Source organism: Poecile atricapillus, chromosome 20, assembly GCF_030490865.1.
Source record: "Poecile atricapillus isolate bPoeAtr1 chromosome 20, bPoeAtr1.hap1, whole genome shotgun sequence".
Classification (NCBI taxonomy): Eukaryota; Metazoa; Chordata; class Aves; order Passeriformes; family Paridae; genus Poecile; species Poecile atricapillus.
In genome coordinates, this window is record NC_081268.1 from 3,640,394 (window position 1) to 3,659,721 (window position 19,328).

The 19,328-nt window shown below is 49.1% G+C and overlaps 1 protein-coding gene across 2 annotated transcripts in view; it reads right to left on the reverse strand.

Moving 5' to 3' along the window:
• Positions 1-6,271: 6,271 nt before the first annotated feature.
• Positions 6,272-19,328, reverse strand: part of COL5A1 (collagen type V alpha 1 chain) — a 138,040-nt gene continuing 124,983 nt past the window's right edge. Inside the window, exons 63-66 of one of the 2 annotated variants that reach the window (XM_058853626.1) lie at positions 19,025-19,137; positions 16,951-17,019; positions 11,331-11,564; positions 6,272-9,213 (exon numbers count right to left, since the gene is read on the reverse strand). In XM_058853626.1, the coding sequence (XP_058709609.1) occupies positions 9,067-9,213; positions 11,331-11,564; positions 16,951-17,019; positions 19,025-19,137 (563 nt within the window). In that variant the 3' untranslated portion in view covers positions 6,272-9,066. Of the gene's footprint in view, positions 9,214-11,330; positions 11,565-16,950; positions 17,020-17,074; positions 17,144-19,024; positions 19,138-19,328 lie in introns of both variants that reach the window. The other variant, XM_058853625.1, reaches the window with a different exon arrangement.

The window sequence follows — 19,328 nt, forward strand, 5'->3', positions numbered from 1 at the left end:
CTTTCAGATGTTTTTTCTATTTCTAATCAGACAAAAATAAATGTTTGCAGTGAGCCAGCCTTGCTGTCACATCTTCTGTGCTCCAGGAGGCTGGGGCAGAATCCAGAGGGCACATCCATGCCAGCCCAAATCCCATCATCCCATCAGGGAGGAATATCCATGGAAAACATGTTAATCTCTAAAAAAACAGCTTTCATCTTCATCTGCTCCAGCAATGCCCCCAGCATGGACCAGGCTGTCCCCAGCTGGGGACAACAGAGGGACACTGGGCCCCTCTGCTGCTTTCTAGGATTAGAGTGCTGAGCCATCCTCTGTTCCAGGCTGCTTTCTTTCTCCCAAGAAGCTCAGGATCCATGGAAAAGGGTTTTTTTTGCTGTTTACAGGGTCACCCCCGAGTGTAAATCCCAGGTGTGAAGGAATGGGCTCCATATTGCACGTTGGCGGTTGCTACGGGGGAAGAAATGATGAATTTATCACCCCTTGCAAGAGCTGGAGAAAGAAAGATAGAAAGGGAAAGAGAGAAGGAAAAGGAATAAGAAAAGGGGGGGAAAAAAAACCAACCTCAGAATGATTCTGCCTGAGCTGCACAGGAACATTATTTATGGTCCAAAAAACCCCACAAGCATCTGAATGTAAAGCAGAATCACATCATCGATAATGCCGTGCCCTGATCAGAGGGAAAAGACATCTGAGGAGGGGAGGCAGGGAAATGGCACATTTTCAGCCAGCTGGAGAGATTGCAAAGAGGTTTTAATTCTGAGGATGCTGAAGGAAATTGCAGATGAGGTTCTATGAGAATAAATAGTGTCTGGTCATAGATCAGCACAACTTGATTTTCTCCCCTTTAAGTGCCACGATATCAATCTTGGGAGGGGAGGGAAGGGAAAAATCAAGGTGGCAAATGAATTATTCCTCGAACCTTCCTCCTCATCCAGGAGGAAAAACAAACACTTGCACTCTTGCTGGACAAACTGGCTTTGCTGGAAGGAGCCCGAAATACAGATCAGGAGAGGAAATGGGGGAGGTGGGAAAGAAAATATTTATATACAATAAATATTTAATCCTGCTCAGTGTTTCCTCCTGAAGAAACTCATAGCAGGGATTAATTTGTACATTCCTCCCCGCTCCGCTGGCGCCCTTCAGCAAGGTTAATCTTTGCTTGATGCAAGTTGGGAAATTAAATCCATGGTGGTGGACAAACTTCCTGTGGGGTTGGATTTAATTTCTTGCTTTCCCCCCCCCCCAAAAAAATGATGGATGTGTGTGGAGCCACAAACGCTGCCTTGTGGAGCAGATAATTCCTGAATGGATGCTCGCCTCCTTCCTTCTCCCCCTCTCTCCCTCTTGTGTGTCTTAATTAATGTTTCGAGTCTGGCAGGTTTTTGAATTCTGTTTCAACAGGGTCTTGGATCAACCTGCTTGAAGGGAAAATCCTAAAAAGGGACAATTTGGGGTTTTTTTTAGTGGCTGCTGCTCTCTCCTGAGATTCAGCACAGTGCTGGTGGCAGTGAGGAGCAGCTGGGGTCCAACCTTCAGCTCCAGGGGAGATGGGGCTGAAGGGAGGCGCTTCCCCAGCCCAGTTTTCCATCTGGGAGCCCCCAGGAAACCTCTGGATGTGAATTTGTGCCACAATCCTGAAGAGATCGGACTCTTCACCACACCTGGGATGTGTGAGCACCTTTGGCAGACCCCCAGCAGCTCCTGGTCCCTGCTCAGCTGAACAGGTGAAGTTTTAAACTTTGTCAGGGTGTTCTTTCCCTCTGGATCCCCAGGCAATGACACAACCACGGCAGTGGGGCAGCATCCACCTTCTGGAGGGCTTGGTCGTGGCATATTCCCAAAAAATCAGCCCCAGCACGATGCTCTCCTGACTTTCTACCCTCTTGGCACCTTGGAATGCTCAGGGAATCAGAGAATCCCGGAATGGTTTGGGTTGGAGGGACCTTAGAGCTCATCCAGTGCCCCCAAGGGACACCTTGACTATCCCAGCTCGCTCCAAACCCCTTCCAACCTGGCCTTGGACACTTCCAGGGATCTGGCAAAAAGATCCCTCAGGCTCTGCTCTGCCCCGAGCCGAGGAAACAGAGAAAACAAAAAATCTGCGAGCTGAGAAGCAGCTGGAAAAAAAAAAGAAAATAATAAAAAATCCAAGCGCAGCGCAGGAAATTCTCCACAAAGAACAACATCTCATTGTCAAATTAACATATTAATAATTAGGCAGGATGAGAACACGGAGTCCCAGGGCTGCCAGGCTGGTTGTGGCTGTTGAGCTGTGCAGCAGCAGTTCCAGGGGTGCCTGTGAGCGCGACAGCCGGAGCCTTACAAGATGTAATTTCAGCGCTTCACAGCTCCCCTCGTTCTGCATCTCTGAAGGAACAAGCTCCTTGGCTCCTCTCTGAAGGAGGGGAACAGCTGCTTTCTGCAGGGTTTTGGTGTGTTTGATTTCTTTGGGGTGTTTGTTTTTGCTCGGGGCTGTTTGAGGAAAGCCATCAATACCAGCGGGAATTGGGAGGGTTTTGTTTGCTGCCGAGGTAGGAGCAGGCAGGGGCTGTGGGACAAACCGGCTTTGTGCCTCTGGAGAAAATCACTTTGCTGCCACGATGCCCCAGGATGGGAAAAATCTGCAGGCAGAGAAGTTACAAGGAATAAATGAAGTGGCAGTAAGTGCCATTAATAAAAGTGCAGCGTGCTAAACTCCTCCTGCTCTCCGATCAAAAGCAAAATGGGTTTTCAGTGCAAGAGCCCCAAATCCAGCACTTCCAGAGATGATGCTGAAGATTCCCTTGATGTGGAAAGGGATTGGATTCCCCAGAGCTGGAAGTGCTGAGGGAAGGATGAATTAAAAGCCAATTATTTCCAGGGCTGTTTTTGGGTCACTGCACAATGGCAGGAGAGCAGCCCTGCCTGAACAGCCCCTGACAGATGTTGGGAACATCAGCCCAGCTTGGCCTCAAAGGTTGCTCCTGCCTTAAAGGAAAAACACGTGGGAAGAAAATAAAAATGAAGGGAAATCCAGATTATGCAGGGATACAATAATTGATGGATAATTATGATAAATCCTTGCTTCCCACCTGCTCATGGCTGAGGGACGCAGGGCTCGTGGTGCCAAGTGACACACGCAGCACTGAGCAGTCCTGATAAAAAAATATAATAAAAAAACCCATGGGAATTGTCTGGCTGGAAAGCCAGAGCAGGGAATTTGCAGAGGCACAGCTCCTGGGCAAGGTGTGAAGAGAGGGGACACATTTGACTTGCACTGCATCAGCTTTTCTGGGCACTCTGGAGATTAATTTACAGGTGGTGCTGAACTGCCAGAGGCACCTCCAGCTCTCTTGTTTTTTCTCACAGGAAAACATGAGAGAGATTTTGTGGGTTTTTGGTTTTTTTTGGTTTTTTTTTTTGTTTGTTTTTTTTTGTTTTTTTTTTTTTGTTTTCCCAGAGCTGTGGGTCAGATCAATTCTACTTTTTGCTTGAGACATTAATAAAAATAAACCCAAGTCAAATCCAGCCTGGCTGGGAGAAGACGCAGGACAAAAAGCAGCTGAAGGACAAGAATAGCTCCAGCTCCTTTGAATGCCATGAGAGCCTCACTCTACCCAACAATTTGCATATTTTCTCCATGCTAATTCATGCACAATCCTCTCCCCTCCTCATTCCAGCCTCCCACTTGCTCCTGCTGTTTCTGTCTCTCCAGGGGAGCTCTGGTGGCACTAAGGATGCTCAACCCTTTGTATAAAACACCCATTCACAGCTTCTCTTGTTTGCCAAAACTCACCTAGACACCGAGGGGACGCCCAGGACCTGCTCTCTAAATTTTATCAGTGCCAGCTCTCCTTTTTTGGCTATTTTTCTTTTTACCAGTCTGTTGTAAACACAGGATTTAAGGAGATGGGGGAGGAACATCTCTTGGAGAGGCAACAGCAGCAAGAGCATCCCAATCTCACGTGACATCTTGTGGAGAGCAAAAGCTGTGATCCCAGAGTGGCTCAGGGAGTGGGACATGGCAGGGCTGTGATCCTGCTCCCTTTTCCCAGCTCCCAGGAGGAACTGGGATGTGCTGGTCCCTGCTGGTGCAGCTCCAGGTCAAAGCAGGGCTGGGGGGGCTGTGTTTGGTGAGAGCCCCTTGGCTCTGTTCTCTATCCCACTCTAACTGATCATGTGGGATGGGCTTTTTCAGGGACAGCCAGTGCTCCACCAGTCACATCACAAAATTCTTTAGGCTGAAAAAGACCTTAAGATGATGGAGTGCAGCTGAAGCAAGCCAAGGGAATCCAAAAACCAGGGAGTCACGAGTCACAGAGCAGCATGAGGGGCTGGGCCTCTTCCTCCAGAGCAGGGCTGAAAACCAAACCAAAGAACAATTCCCATTTTACAGCAAATCCCACAGCAGCTCCTGTTTTACCCCTGGAAGCAGTGGGAAGCACACAGACACATCCTTGTGCCTGGGTCAGCTCAGGCAGCTGCGTGGGGAAAACGCTGCAGGTGCTGCTTTCCTCACCCTGCAGGGCAGGAATCCCAGCCCAGGCATTTCAAATAAAACCTCACATGCAGGACAAGGCAGAGCAGCAGCCCCAAGCTCTGCAGCCTCCCCTTCCCTGCTTTAAAAGCACTTTTTAACCCCACTGGGATCAGCTGGATAATTCCCACTCTCTGGGCTGGCTTCTGTCTGCTCCCCCTGCGTGCTGAGCTTGGTGGTTTTCATCCTCTCTTTGCTGCATCCCGAGCTTTGGGCTCCTGGTCCTGCCCTTGTGGGATCCCTGAGGCAGCTGCTGCTGGAATTTGGGGTGAGGAGCCCCATCCTCACCCCATAACTGAGCAGGTTTGGGTGCTCACCCTGTCTCAATAATCTGCTGCTCTTTCTGTGACTCTTCTAAAAATTCCCCTCAGTATTTCCCCTGCTGGAGTTACAGCTTTGGAGCTGGAGCACTAAATCATGGCCATGTTCTACAAAAAGAGGTGAAAGATGTGTCAGGGCTCCCGTGTCTGGCAGTGCCAGAAACAGTCAGATCCCTCCTCAGATCTCTGGTTTTCCCTAATAGCAGATCAAAGCTTCCCTCAGCACAGAGGCGTTTGCTGCAAGCAGCAGCGATTGAGTGCAAATCACAGCTGGTGAGACGGGCTGGGCTCACCTTGAAGGATGAGCAAGGTCCAAGTCAGGTATTTCCAGCCGGGTTTAAGTAAATAAAGTTATTTTGCCCTCATTTCTCCCTGCAGCTGTGGTACCTCCGCATTCCTGGGGTCCATCTGGATGAAGATTTGGCCATACCACCCCAAGATTTCCCAAAACTGCTCCTAGAAGTCAGTGACAGACCCAATGACTAAAGATGAAACCATTTCAGGTGCAGGTTGGATGGGGTTTGCAGCTCCCTGGGCTGTGGAAGGTCCCTGCCCATGGAACTGGCCCAATCTGTGGCTCTGGCTCCTTCTCTGGACACCTTTCAGCAAAGAGTGAAAATCATCAAAGATCTGCAGCCGAAGAATGAAGGGCACAAACTTCTGGGACACAGAGCTTGGCTTGGTCACCTCAGAGCCTCGTGCAGAGCTGCACCTGACCCACCTGCAGTGCTCCAAACATCTCCTCCCAAAGGTCCAACATCTCCTCCTGAAGGTCCAACATCTCCTCCCGAAGGTCCAACATCTCCTGGAACTGCAGCACCAGCCAGGGGCTGTTTGAAGAAGCCCCTGAGAACCAGAGTGACACGGAGCTGGTGGCAGCCACTGGTGAGGTTTCCCACAGGGAATTCCAGAGGATCCTGGAGTGAAACCTGCAGGAGAGGAGGAGGAGAGGATGAGCAGAGTGTCCCCCGTGGTGCTCCCCTCCACATAGCAGAGCCCTGGGGCCAAGAACGGGAATCTGGGGGTTGAGGAGCTCACCAAGAGGCTGGAAAAATGGGGATTTTTCCTGAATTTGTCTTGGGATGGGAAGATCAAGAAGAGAAAAACTCCTCTGGTGATGTTTCTGCTGCTGTGGGGAAGGTGAAGAGCTGGTGGCCACACAATCTTCTCCACGTCCCAGCCACCAAAACCAGGTTGGATTTTTGCACTGGAATTTCTCACTGGGAAAGAAAAAACCAAAAAAAAAAAACCAAAGAAAAGATTCCAGGCATGGAATTTCTCCCCATGATGGGTTTGGATTGTATTTTACAATATTTCTTTACCTTTTAACCACTTCCACTGCTCCTCTGATGAACTTTCCAGGCTCCACAGGGCAGGGGGCTCCTGGGGAAATCCCGCTGCAATCAACTCCAACAAGAGATTCACATCACGGGGGTTTAGGTGGAAACAGTAAACTTGATTTATTGAAAAAAAAAATCTATTACATTTATTCCTTTATTACACAGGTTTAAAATATTTAAAAATAGCTCTTATGGGCATTACACTTAAATTTTATGACATGTTTATTGGACTTTGAAGAAATGTACAATATGGCATTTGACACTATATTTTAAAAAGGGCCTTTATGTACTAAAAGTTGTTGTTTTTGTTGTTTTTTTTTTTTTTCCATAGGTTTTATTTTTCTTATCAACATTTGTTCAAGTCAATATATATTAAGGGGAGGAGGGAAATAAAATTACACAAAAAGAAGGTCTGCAAATACAAGTAGTAATTTTATTGCAATATACCGTAGCTAAGTGGTCTGGGGGGGATTGGAACAGTTTGGAGCTCAGTACAATTACAACACTGTGGAATTCAACACAGGAAATTTTTATTCTTTTTCTCTTTTTTTTTTTTTTTTTCTTCTTCAAGCAGAGAAATCAAAGGGGAAAAAAAAAAAAAAAAAAAAAAAAAAAAGCTCCCTTGATGAGAAAATTGAGAGCAGAATCCCATGACCTGGGCAGACACACAGGTGTGAACAAATATCAGGATATGGCTTTGCTGGGATGTGCAACCTTTCCCACCCTTCCCGCTGTTGCCAAGGTGACTGGGAAGCTGAATTCCTTATTTCTTATCCTAAATTCCTTTTCACTGCTCTGCTGCCGGAGTCTGCAGTTTTTAGGGTAGCACCTTTTGGGGTTTTTTTGAATTCCCTTAAGTGGGAGAGAGCAGAGGAGAAGAAGGGAGAGGGATGGACACGGCTCCTCCAGGACTCCAAAAGCACCGCTGGCGCTGCCGCTCCCTCCAGCACGGCTTTGCCTCCCTTCCTCGGATGCTGCTGCTCTCAATTTGGGCAGGAGGGGAGAAAAGACATCATATATAGGCTTTTTTCACAGTAAATGTGATGTCTTTTCCTTCGTGGTGAAAAATCCCCCTTGAGCTGAGCGCTCCAGGCCAAAGAATAATAATTAAAAAAAAAACAAAACCCACCTTGCAACAATTATTTTCCAGCTGAGAGACCTAAAGAAGGAAAACGGGCAAGGAGGAAAAATAAATGGTAAAAGAAGAGGGTGTCAGCATGTTGTGAGCCGTGGAAAGAATAAAAAAAAGTGAGAAAAGCAGGAAAATTGCAAATTCCCGGGATTGCTGGGCGGGCAGCACCCCCACGGCTTCAGGACACCCAACATCCACATAAATTAGCACCACAAACGTTCAGCCACTGAGGACAATCTGCTCTGCTTCCCACTGGGAAAAGACATGGATATCCTTGGGAAAACCAAATAATAATTATAATAATAATAATTATAATAATAAAAATAAAATAATAATAATTGTAAGAACATTTAATGCTTCTTACTACACGGGCCCATCCAAGGAAGGAGAGGAGCAGGATTTGGACAGAAGAGATAAGAAGGTGCCATGCATTTATCAGCAGCCAAAATCTGCCTGAAAGTGCCTAAAAATCCAAGTGGGAGATTGGCCAGTGGCAGGGTATCCCCAGTGTTGTGTTAAAGTTATCAGCACCACAGAGATATGTAAAAATAACTATAAAAAGCACCTTTTTTTTTTTTTATTCTTCATTTTTTTTTCCCTGTTTTTTTTTTTTATTCTTGATATTCAGAGAGGACAAATGGATTTCCCCTGCCACTGGAATCTGCCACTGGGAATGGATTCAGGTTTAATTCTTATTATTTTAAAGGAATGCTGAAATGAAAAAAAAAAGGAAGAATGAATTTAAAATGCAGGTGTTAAGCAAGTTGATGAAAAGGCAGAGACTCAATGCAGATCCTGCTTTTAGATCAGGGGACTTGTAGGAAATTTGTTAAAAAGTGGCTTTAATTTCCTCATTTTGAAAGGAATCATTGCAAAAGGCATCTGTGGCTCAGGGGCTGGTTTCACCTCATCCTGGGGGTAATTCCAAGGCTCCAGATCCCAGTTTGGGGCAGGGAAGAGGCAGAAGTGGGGACAGGAGCTGCTGTCTTCATTCCCAGCTGGAAGCTTGGCTGGGATGGGGTGGCTTTAATACAGACAAGGTCACTTGCATGGTTTGAAGGCGGAAACATTCCAACATTTCAAATAAAATACGATACAAATATTTACTCACAAACATACAAAAATAGAAGCACCTTTAAGACACGGCAAAGAGATGCCCAGTGTGACCTTGAGTCAGCACTTTGGAAAACGTGGAATGAGGCAAACTCAGTGGAGGAAACATGGAAAATTCTGGAATTAGCCAGAATGGCATCTCCTTGCTGGAGCTGATCCAAACCTTGTGGAAGGCAACAAAACCCCTCCAAGAAGCTTCAGATCCAGGACTGCTGGGACTTCAACATCAAGCTGGACATGAGGAATTTCAAGTTTTTTCCTTTTTTTTTTTTCCTTAGGAACAAACAAACGCTTCCTGGCGAGAAGGAGAAGAGGAGGAAGGAGGAGTTGGCTGGAGGTGGGCTCAGCTCGGTGGCAGCAGGGACAGGGCCGGGTCTCCGTGTGTGGCTGGTGGTCATGAGATTCCATATCCATCCTGGGAATGGCACAGAGGGGCTGGGGCAAAACCAGGGACGCAACAAAATAGGTGGGGAGGGAAAAAAAAAAAAAAATAACCCATCGCTGTCCAGTTTCAGACCGTGCACGTGACGAGGAATTCTTTTTTTTCTCCTTTTTTTTTTCTTTTTTCTCTTTTTTTGTTTTTAATTAAATGGCGCAATGAGGTTACGAGGTTGCTCATTTGGAGACTAGGTTCAGGTGGCTCTTTTAGCCCAGGAAGCAAGCTGGTCCCACCTCGAATCCAAATTTCTGTGCCGCTTCTCCGAAGTCATTGAACATGATGTCGACTATGGGGACCTGCTCCACTTTGGGCGTGTTGATTTCCAGGATGGTTTTCTGGTAGCCCTTCCTTGCCTGGAATGAGGGAAAGAGGAGCTCTGAGGATGCCTCCAAGCCAACATCAGCACATCTGAATAATCACCACTCTGCTGGGAACACCGTGTTGGTTTTTCCCGGGAATTTTTGGACCCAAATCGGAGTCACCACCACCCAAACAAATTTATTTGTGCTTTTAACACGTGTGCCCCCAGATGACTGCTGCAAAATCCTTGAGAGATGCCCAGACCTTGGGGAAGAAGCAGATCATGACACTCTAACTCTGCTCCAGCACATTTCCAAGCTGGAATGGGAGCCTGGAAAAATTGTGGCTGTGGAAGGGTTGTTTCCTCTCCCCCAGGACATGCCTGGCTTGTTGAGCAAATGGGAGCGACTTAATTCGAATATATTAGTGAAAAGATCACATTTAAAGTTTGATGGAATTCACACGGTGCTGCTGTCTTTTTATCATGCCTGGTGGCCACAGAGTTCTTTCCAAAATATAAATAATTATTAGAGAAGCAGAAGTGCCCCCCGAGGGCGTACAAAGCTGCACAAACAAGAGAATTTATGGAGCAGCTTTGGGCTCTACCTTTCCCTGTGATTTGTGTGGCTCAGAAGAACAGGCTGGAGCTATGAGAAAGGGCTGGAAGTTCAGGAAAAACAAATTATGGGAAGAACATCAGCCCTGGAGCTCCTTTGGATTCAGCAGCCTCCCCACTACAGCAGGACGAGCCCAACCCAGGGTAGGGCTCAATCCTGGGATCATTTAGGATGGAAAAGACTTTTGGGATGATTGAGGCCAACCATAAACCCAGCACAGCCGAGCCCAGCAATTGGATGGGCTGTAGCACTCACTCCCAAAAAAGAAGCAAAAGCACCTCTAAACTCCTGGTGGAGTTCTCTAAGTTCCTAATGGCTTTTTTATGTGTCTAAGAGCCAGACTAAAATCATCTTTAATGTAGAGAATCTATTGTAAACCCCAAACTCCTTTAAGTAAATAGATAAATCTCAAATATCCTGCCTGCGCTTTGGGCAGCACCATCTGCCAGGGTAGCAGATTAATCCAATTTATCTGCACAAAAGGTAGAGGTTTTCAGGAGGCTGATCCACTTTAAAATGTGCAACACGTGGTCCTCCAGCAGCTCTGAGATTCAGAAGGGGAAGGGAGGAGAAGGTCCTTTTCCCCAAGGATGTTATGTCAGCAGGAGACATGAAAAACTTGAGGATAAACTTCTCCTGAGTGTTTCCAGAAGGGGGCTGGATGCCCTTTCCCTCTCCAGGAATGTGTTAAAAGTTCTAATCTGATTTTCCTCATTGCTCCATCAGTAAAAAATCTGTTTGTGCCAGAACAGAAGCATTTCAATCTCAAATTACGTGAGGAGCTTTTTCTGTCAAACATCTCAATCTTTCTGTCCCGTGGGCTCCAAGTGCTGCAGTTCCAGAGGGTGGGAATTATGAATGTTTTTACACCAGCAAGCTGGGGCTCAAAATAAATGCAGGCAGCACCTGCTTTGCCAAATTTTTATCTCCTGAGGGCAGAATTTTCAGAGTTTAAACCCAAATCAAGCATCCAAGAGGAATTAGAAGAAAAGGGAGGATGTGAGGCACCTTTGGAAATTGTGGCTGTGCTTGTGCACCCCATGAGCAGCACAGCCCAGAGCCTTCCTGGGGCTGCAAGAACGAAAATTCCAACCAAACCCTGCCTGCTGTGCCTCCAAGAATTTCTGGAAGCAGTTAGAAAGATTCTTATCAAGCCCTGGAAATTTCCTGTTCAACTGGGTGCCATCTCTCGCCTCTCCCCGTGCGAGGAACCGGCTAAGAACGAAAACACAGGGAGGCTTTTGAAAGCAAGCAGCATTTTTAGGCAGATAAATTGGATTAATCAGATTAATTTGATTCCTGGAGGTGCTGCAGCTTCCCCTGACTTGGAGCAGGATCACGGATTCCCATGGAATCATTTATTTCCAACGCAGGGAAGAGCAAGATGATGTCTGCCATGTTAAGGAAAACCCTGAAGCACATTTGGGGGTGATCTGCTGTGGGGAAGATGGTGCTGGCCAAGCAGGGGAGGGGACAGAGGTGTCCCCAGGGTGTCCCCAGGGTGTCCCCAAGGTGTCCCCAAGGTGTCCCCAAGGCCAGGAGCACCCACGTACCGCGCAGCCGTCGAGGGCAGCCCGGATGTAGGGGTTGTTGTCGTAGGACATCTCCTCGTCGTTGGAGCCCAGGAAGCGGATGGCCTTGTCATAGCTGTTGGTGGTGGCATCGTGCCAGGCCACCGACTGGTAGCAGTTGTAGGTGATGTTCTGGCGGGCTGAGGCGCTCAGCAGACGCAGGAAGGTCATCTGCACCACCCCGATGGGGTTCCCGTCAGAGTCCACGTAGGAGAGCTGGGAGAGGTGGAGAAGGGACAACACTGGGCAGTGAGGGACAGGAAACACAGCTGGGGGCTCTGGGGGACACCAGTGTCACCAGTGTCACTGCTGCTGGCCCAGGGCTCTGGGGGACACCAGTGTCACCAGTGTCACCACACACACTGCTCCTGGCCCAGGGCTCTGAGGGACACCAGTGTCACCAGTGTCACTGCTCCTGGCCCAGGGCTCTGAGAGACACCAGTGTCACCAGTGTCACTGCTCCTGGCCCAGGGCTCTGAGGGACACCAGTGTCACCAGTGTCACTGCTCCTGGTCTGGAGCTCTGAGAGACACCAGTGTCACCAGTGTCACTGCTCCTGGCTCTGAGGGACACCAGTGTCACCAGTGTCACTGCTGCTGGCCCAGGGCTCTGAGGGACGCCAGTGTCACCAGTGTCACCACACACACTGCTCCTGGCCCAGGGCTCTGAGGGACACCAGTGTCACCACAGCCACTGCTCCTGGCCCGGGGCTCTGAGGGACACCAGTGTCACCAGTGTCACTGCTGCTGGCCCAGGGCTCTGAGGGACACCAGTGTCACCAGTGTCACTGCTCCTGGCTCTGAGGGACACCAGTGTCACCAGTGTCACTGCTCCTGGCCCAGGGCTCTGAGGGACACCAGTGTCACCAGTGTCACTGCTCCTGGCCTGGAGCTCTGAGGGACACCAGGGTCACCAGTGTCACCAGTGTCACTGCTCCTGGCCTGGAGCTCTGAGGGACACTAGTGTCACCAGTGTCACTGCTCCTGGCTCTGAGGGACACCAGTGTCACCAGTGTCACTGCTCCTGCCACGCTGTGGCCATGGGGCTGCTCTGCTCACCCAGGAATTTTTCATTCTCCTGCTGGATGGGGTGAGGGTGTGAGCAAAAAAATTGAATCTAAAAGGAGGGCAGGGAAAAAAAAGAAACCAAGGGGGTTTCAGCCCTGGTAGCAAGTGGGTGGAAATTTGGGGATATGCCTCAAGTTTAAGCAAATATTGAGCATATTTCTCCAGCTTTTGAAGAGGAGAGAAGGTGAATTTCTGTGAGGGCTCAGGGCTTTATCTTCCTGTCCTGTCTGACACAAATTTCTGACTGCTGGAGGTGTTTTGTTCTGCACACTCTGGGGTATTCCCCACTCGTTTTTCCTGGGCACCAGAGCCTGGGCTTTGAAGCAATCTTTGCACTCATCTGCAGCTGTCCTGGCCCTGTTGGTGAGGACTGGGGATGGCCCTGGTTGGAAAAGCTCTGCTCAGGGAAAGGAAAATGGATTTGCTGCCCTGTGGTGAACACAGACTGTGATTCCCAGTCTTGCACACTGGGGTTTGCTCCATTCTTCCCACCAGGCTCCTTTTTCTCCCTTGCAGGAGAATATATTCCTACAAAAAAGAAATTATTGAAACCCAATCCCAGCACTTGGGGGATTCAGAACTTTGTGGGATTTTCACGGCCCACAGAATGAGTTTTTACAGGTATGAACTGACTGGGCTTCAGGTGGCATCTCCAAACTACTGCCCTGGATGGACTGAGGGTTTCTTTAGAAACAACCAGGAGAAAAAACACAGGCACCCAACCAGCGTGGATTTCCTCCAGGTACCACGAACCCTTGAGTTGTGGTGCAGGCTGCAAACAGTAGAAGAGATTTGTAACCACAATAAAACACTGAATTAAAAGAGAAAATCCAAATAAATCAAGATACCAACCGGTTTGTCAGGATGCTGCTGCACTGTCCTCCTGAGAGTTAAATGTGACTGACCAGGAGAGAGCCACGCATGCCAGGAGGAGCTACCAGAAAACCACCAGCATGTGGAAGGAAGGGGACAAAAAATGCCAAGAGCCTGTCACACAGCCAGTGTGGCAGTACTGCTCTGCAGGACCTTCTCTTATTTGGTTTTACTTCAAACCAGTGCTTGCTTTGCAGCCTGGCTGCCTTTCAAGGGGTCTTTTGTTGTTCAGCCTGTGCAGATTTTGTGAAGCCCTGTCCTGGCTTTGCAACTGGAGCCACTTGGAGATGGTTTCATGCACAATGTTTGCTCAGTTTGGGAAAATCCAATCCTTTCCTCTTTTCCCTGTGCTGGCAGGTGCCAGAGGTGGCTGGGAGGGATAACGGGATGGGATGGGATGGGATGGGATGGGATGGGATGGGATGGGATGGGATGGGATGGGATGGGATGGGATGGGATGCAGGCCTCATTAGAGCTGCTGGGAATTGTGTGCAACACACACAGAAGGGAAGCAGAGGAAACATCTGCAAGCCTCTTATCCCTCCAAACACAGCTCGGCTGCATCCTGAAGAAAGGTGAGGAATTGGCTCCAAGTGCTCTGTGGCACTGATCAGTGATGGTGTGGGAGCATCAAACCCAGCTGGTTTGGTTGTATTTCATATTTACTGCATCCCTCTTACTCCAGGTGTCTCCAGAAGAAAGGCAGCATCTGCCCAGCTGTGCAATCCCAGGATTTATAATTCCCAGGATTTTGGAACCCCTGGCAGCACTGGAAATCTTCCCCTCAGCTTTGGGGTTCCCCAAGGGTTCAGCCCCTCAAGACACCAGGACCTTCTCCACGGAGTAACAGGAGCAGAGTAGCACCCAGAGGGGAACTCAAACTCCTTTTGGTTCTGCCCATCCACACACAAATTTCAGCTGATTTTGGATCCACCAGGCAAATGTGGATTGGTTCCAAGTACTGACTGAGGCAAAGTCAGAGCTAATACTAAAATAAATAAATAAAAAAAAAACCTTTTATGGTCTCTGTGTTGGACTGTTTTGGGGTTTGCTTAGGGAGGTCTTCCACATACTGGTGGCTTTTTTATTTTTCCAAATAGAAAAAAGCAGGACAGGTAAAAAAAATAAATAAAAAAGAAGAAGCAAGAAAATGACAACATAAAAAGACGGAAAAAAGAGCTCCAAGTAGCACCAGAAATGTTTTTATCTAAAAAAGAATAAGCCCTAAGCTCTAGGCTGGCAACTGAGCCTCTAACAGAGCTGGGAAAAAGAGAAGCAGGGGAGATGGAGAAGTGGAGGTATTTGGAACATTAACTGATGAAGTGCTCTGTAATTAAGCTATGAGTAGCTGCCTTCCAAGGAGCCACGAGGCTGAAGCCTTGGCTTTGCAGCCTGATTTGATGATGCAGAGAAGCCCCAGAAGCCGTGTCCTCCTCGAGGGCAGAATCAGAGCAAAACGTGTTTTAGTGGCGATGGAATGCGGCAAATGTGGGAAACAACGCAGGGGCTTGGGTTGTTTGCCCTTTAAGGTGGAAGTTGGGGCACTGCAGGAACCCCCTGCCCTGGGGAGGGGACAACTCAGTGGGACACAGCAGAACATCTCCTGCCCCTGGGCAGGTTGGTTTTATCCTTTTATCCATGGAATATTTGCCTGTTCCCAAATCCTCCTGGTTTGACTGAGCTCGTTATGTGCATCCCGCTAATTCCACAGGAATTGATGCACCAGGGGAACTTTTCTGTGGTTTGAGACACAAATCTGACATCCCTGCCCAGGCCTGGCTCTCTGTGGGAATGATCTCCCCATGTCCTGTTACAAGACAAGAAACAGAGCTTTTCCTGGTTTATGCCTTGCTGACATCAAACGCTGTTTGACCTTAAACCAGCTCTTCCCTTGTGAAAAAAATCCTTAATTGTGACTCACTCAAATTCCTTTCCACTAGGCTTGGGCTGGAAATTTTCCTTTAAATAGATGACTTTGGTTCTCCCAAGCTCTGGGGTCAGCATGGGAGTCCCCAGTGTGGTTCATCTCCACATGGGAGACAAAATCCATCCTCTGGGACAGAGATGTCCTGGAGAGGCCGGAGATGTGCAGCTCCAGCCCTGGGGTGGCAGCACCACGCCCTGCTCCTGGCTCCAGCATCATTTCATGGAGCTCTGGGCTCTTGGGGTGAGGCTGCACTGCTGGGGGACAGCAACGAGGGGACAGCAGCACGGGGACACCCAAAATGGGGACAGAGGAGGAGACACAAACAGCTCAGCCTGTGGGATGAGAGCATTCCCTGTGGGATTGCAGCATTCCCTGTGGGATGGAGCACTCCCTGTGGGATGGGGCATTCCCTGTGGGATGGGGCATTCCCTGTGGGATGAGAGCATTCCCTGTGGGATTGCAGCATTCCCTGTGGGATGAGAGCATTCCCTGTGGGATTGCAGCACTCCCTGTAGGATGAGAGCATTCCCTGTGGGATGAGAGCACTCCCTGTGGGATGAGAGCATTCCCTGTGGGATGCAGCATTCCCTGTGGGATTGCAGCATTCCCTGTGGGATGCAGGATTCCCTGTGGGATGCAGCACTCTCTGTGGGATGGAGCACTCCCTGTGGGATGGGGCATTCCCTGTGGGATGGAGCATTCCCTGTGGGATTGCAGCATTCCCTGTGGGATTGCAGCATTCCCTGTGGGATGGAGCACTCCCTGTGGGATTGCAGGATTCCCTGTGGGATGAGAGCATTCCCTGTGGGATGCAGCATTCCCTGTGGGATGAGAGCATTCCCTGTGGGATTGCAGGATTCCCTGTGGGATGAGAGCATTCCCTGTGGGATTGCAGGATTCCCTGTGGGATGAGAGCATTCCCTGTGGGATGGGGCATTCCCTGTGGGATTGCAGGATTCCCTGTGGGATTGCAGCATTCCCTGTGGGATGCAGCACTCCCTGTGGGATGAGAGAATTCCCTGTGGGATGAGAGCATTCCCTGTGGGATGCAGGATTCCCTGTGGGATGGAGCATTCCCTGTGGGATGCAGGATTCCCTGTGGGATGCAGCACTCCCTGTGGGATGAGAGCATTCCCTGTGGGATGGAGCATTCCCTGTGGGATGCAGCATTCCCTGTGGGATGAGAGAATTCCCTGTGGGATGAGAGCATTCCCTGTGGGATGAGAGCATTCCCTGTGGGATGAGAGAATTCCCTGTGGGATGAGAGCATTCCCTGTGGGATGAGAGCATTCCCTGTGGGATGAGAGAATTCCCTGTGGGATGAGAGCACTCCCTGTGGGATGCAGCACTCCCTGTGGGATTGCAGCATTTCCTGTGGGATGCAGCATTCCCTGTGGGATGGAGCACTCCCTGAGGGATGCAGGATTCCCTGTGGGATGCAGCACTCCCTGTGGGATGCAGCACTCCTGCAGGGCTCTGTGAACACAAACCTGCCCCAGGGTCCCCCAGGACACCCCTGTGTCCCATTCTAACCCCGGGCAAAGCTCAGTTCCCGAGGTCCCAGTGAGGCAGACTGGATTTCTGCACCTGCAGCGAGTTTGGGGTCTCTCTCAGGATTCCACCTTAAACATTTCCATGTGCCTGGGAGGGGGGTTAGTCGGGCATGCAGAGGGCAGCAGTGTGGCCATACCAAAGCAGGACAAGCTCTGATTCAGGGCCAGGGTTAGCCACTTACCAAGGACCCCCGCTTGTATTGACTATACCATGTGGAAGGCTGTTCTTTGGGCCAACGAGCCATTTTACTCTGTAAAATATGACAGGGGGTTAAAGGAAACAGCAAGCACCAGGATGCATCTTACCAGTTTACCGCGCTTGAATTCACTGAACCACGAGCCTGGGTTTTCCTTGGGCCAGGAAGTAATTCTAGCCTAGTTTGTGGATGGCAAGGAGGGAAGAGAGAAAGAAAGAAAGAAAAAAAAAAAATCAATCAAAATTAAAAAGGTTACTTTCATTCCAGAGTCTGCATGTTTTATTGAAACTGTCCAACTTGCTTTAAAATGTTTTGTTTTTAAAATTTTTATCCATCAGTAATGAGAGCAGAAGGTGGCTCTGAAGCAGAGGAGATGGAGTGGTGCTGCTCTGGCAGCAGCCCCCTCTGCTAAGGGCTGTCTCTGCCTTCTAGGAACTTGGGATGCAATTCCAGCAGCAGCAGGAAAACTTAAAGGAAAGACAAAGAGGGAAGAAGGAAGCATGGCTGGGAAAAGGGGCATTGATCTTCATGTGGAGGGCAGTGCTGGTGCTGGAGAAGCCTGGTGCCTCTCTAATGCCAAATCCAGTGCTGTGGGGCTGGGAAAGGCAAAGGATGGATTAAGGAAAAGCCTCTGCCTGCCTGCCTGCTGTGTTTGAGGTGTTGGACACACAGGATGGAACCCCAGGTACCCAGGGGTGACCTGGACAAGGAATCAGCCATCAGAGCATCCTTAAGACAGCCCCAGATCAGCAGCTGAAGCTTTTTTGAGTCAGAGCCCAGGGAAGGAGCGTGGCTGTTCCCTCAGCCTCCCACAATGCCCTCATTTGTGCTGGAAATCTCTCCAAAAACAACAGCCCAGCTCCAGGTGTGGGGATTGTCCTCCCCTTTGCAGGAGGTGACCTGCAGAGCAAATCCCAGCGTTTGTGCTGGGGGAGGGATGAGCTGAGAGGAGCCAGGGCTGAAACTCTGCTGTGGCTCATCACAAACCCCCTCAGACACTGCCCAGGCCTGGGGTGGTGGCTGTCTGCATCCCTCTGGATGGGAGAAGCTTTTTCCTGTGGATCCCAGCATGGAATTTTTATCTGAGGAGTGCTACAGCTCCACAGAGCCCCTCACTGAACCAGCACAGCAGGAGCTCAAGCCCCTGCAAGATCATGGCCAGACTCTGCTTTTTGAGCTGTCAAATTTTGAGGAAAAACACAGCACACTGATGGCAAAGGAAGAGGAAATCCATCTCCTCTTTAAACAGCCCCAAGAAAAACTCAGGGAGGATTTATGTCGCATGTGATTTGTCCTGTGCTGACACACATTTCTGGTGGATGAAATGCAGCAGGAGAACAGCTCAGCTTTGTCACAGCTGGAGCACAACTGTGACACTGGCACAGCTCCCCCAGGCTGAATTGTTGTGTTTCTGCTTGGCCAGTGCCACAGCTGGTCCCCGGGCAGCGGGAAGAGCAGCTCTGGAAAATAGAGTGCAGGGATACAGGACAAAAATGATGGGTATGGCTGAGCTAAGAGCATCATTACACAAATAACTTCATCAACCTCGTGCAGCAGTGCCAGGGAGAGCTCTGAGCCTGCTTGCAATCATTTAGGATCATTTACCCACAAGGAACAGCAGGAAAAATGACAGGAGGTAAACATTTATCTGCTCTGCCTGGAGACACAGGGAGGGGAGGGCAATCAGTGGTGCTTGGGCATGCAGGCAGTGGAGCAGGGCTGTGGGAGGGAAGGAGTTAAACAGAGCTCCCAATTCCTGCACCAACACACACCCCTGCCTTGGACAGCAAAGTTAAAAAAAAATGAAGGTTTTAGCATTTATTGTGCCTGGGAAATCATCAGAGGTTTGTCCCAAATCACAGTTTATATCTGATCTTTTCTTTGTCAACATATTCCGTAGTACTTTAGAAGTTAATGTTGTGCAACAAAGGAACATGCTGGATCTTTGATATTCCTTGCTGCTGCTCAATCCTCCTGAAATTTGCTGTCTATGAATATTCATATCAGGAAACCATCTATCACCAGGACAGAGGGGAAAGCAAAGGTGCTGTGGACTTACTCCTTCAGATTTCTTGTCGGGGAAGATGCAGGTCTCTCCACCAGCTGTGAAATTACAGTAAACTTTGAAAGAGTCCCTGGAACACCCTTGGTTGGGATCAACCCAGTATTCACCTGGATGAGGGAAGGGAAGAAAGGATCAGGTCAGAGGCACTTCAGCAGCCTCCTACCCTGGGATGTTTCACCTCTCATGGGTTATTATTCATATGTAGTTTTTGAAAAGTGGTCCTGTTCTGGTGCCAGCTGAAGAAGACTTTCCAGCACATATCCCCATTTTTAGATCAGACCATTTCAGCTGGAAGGGC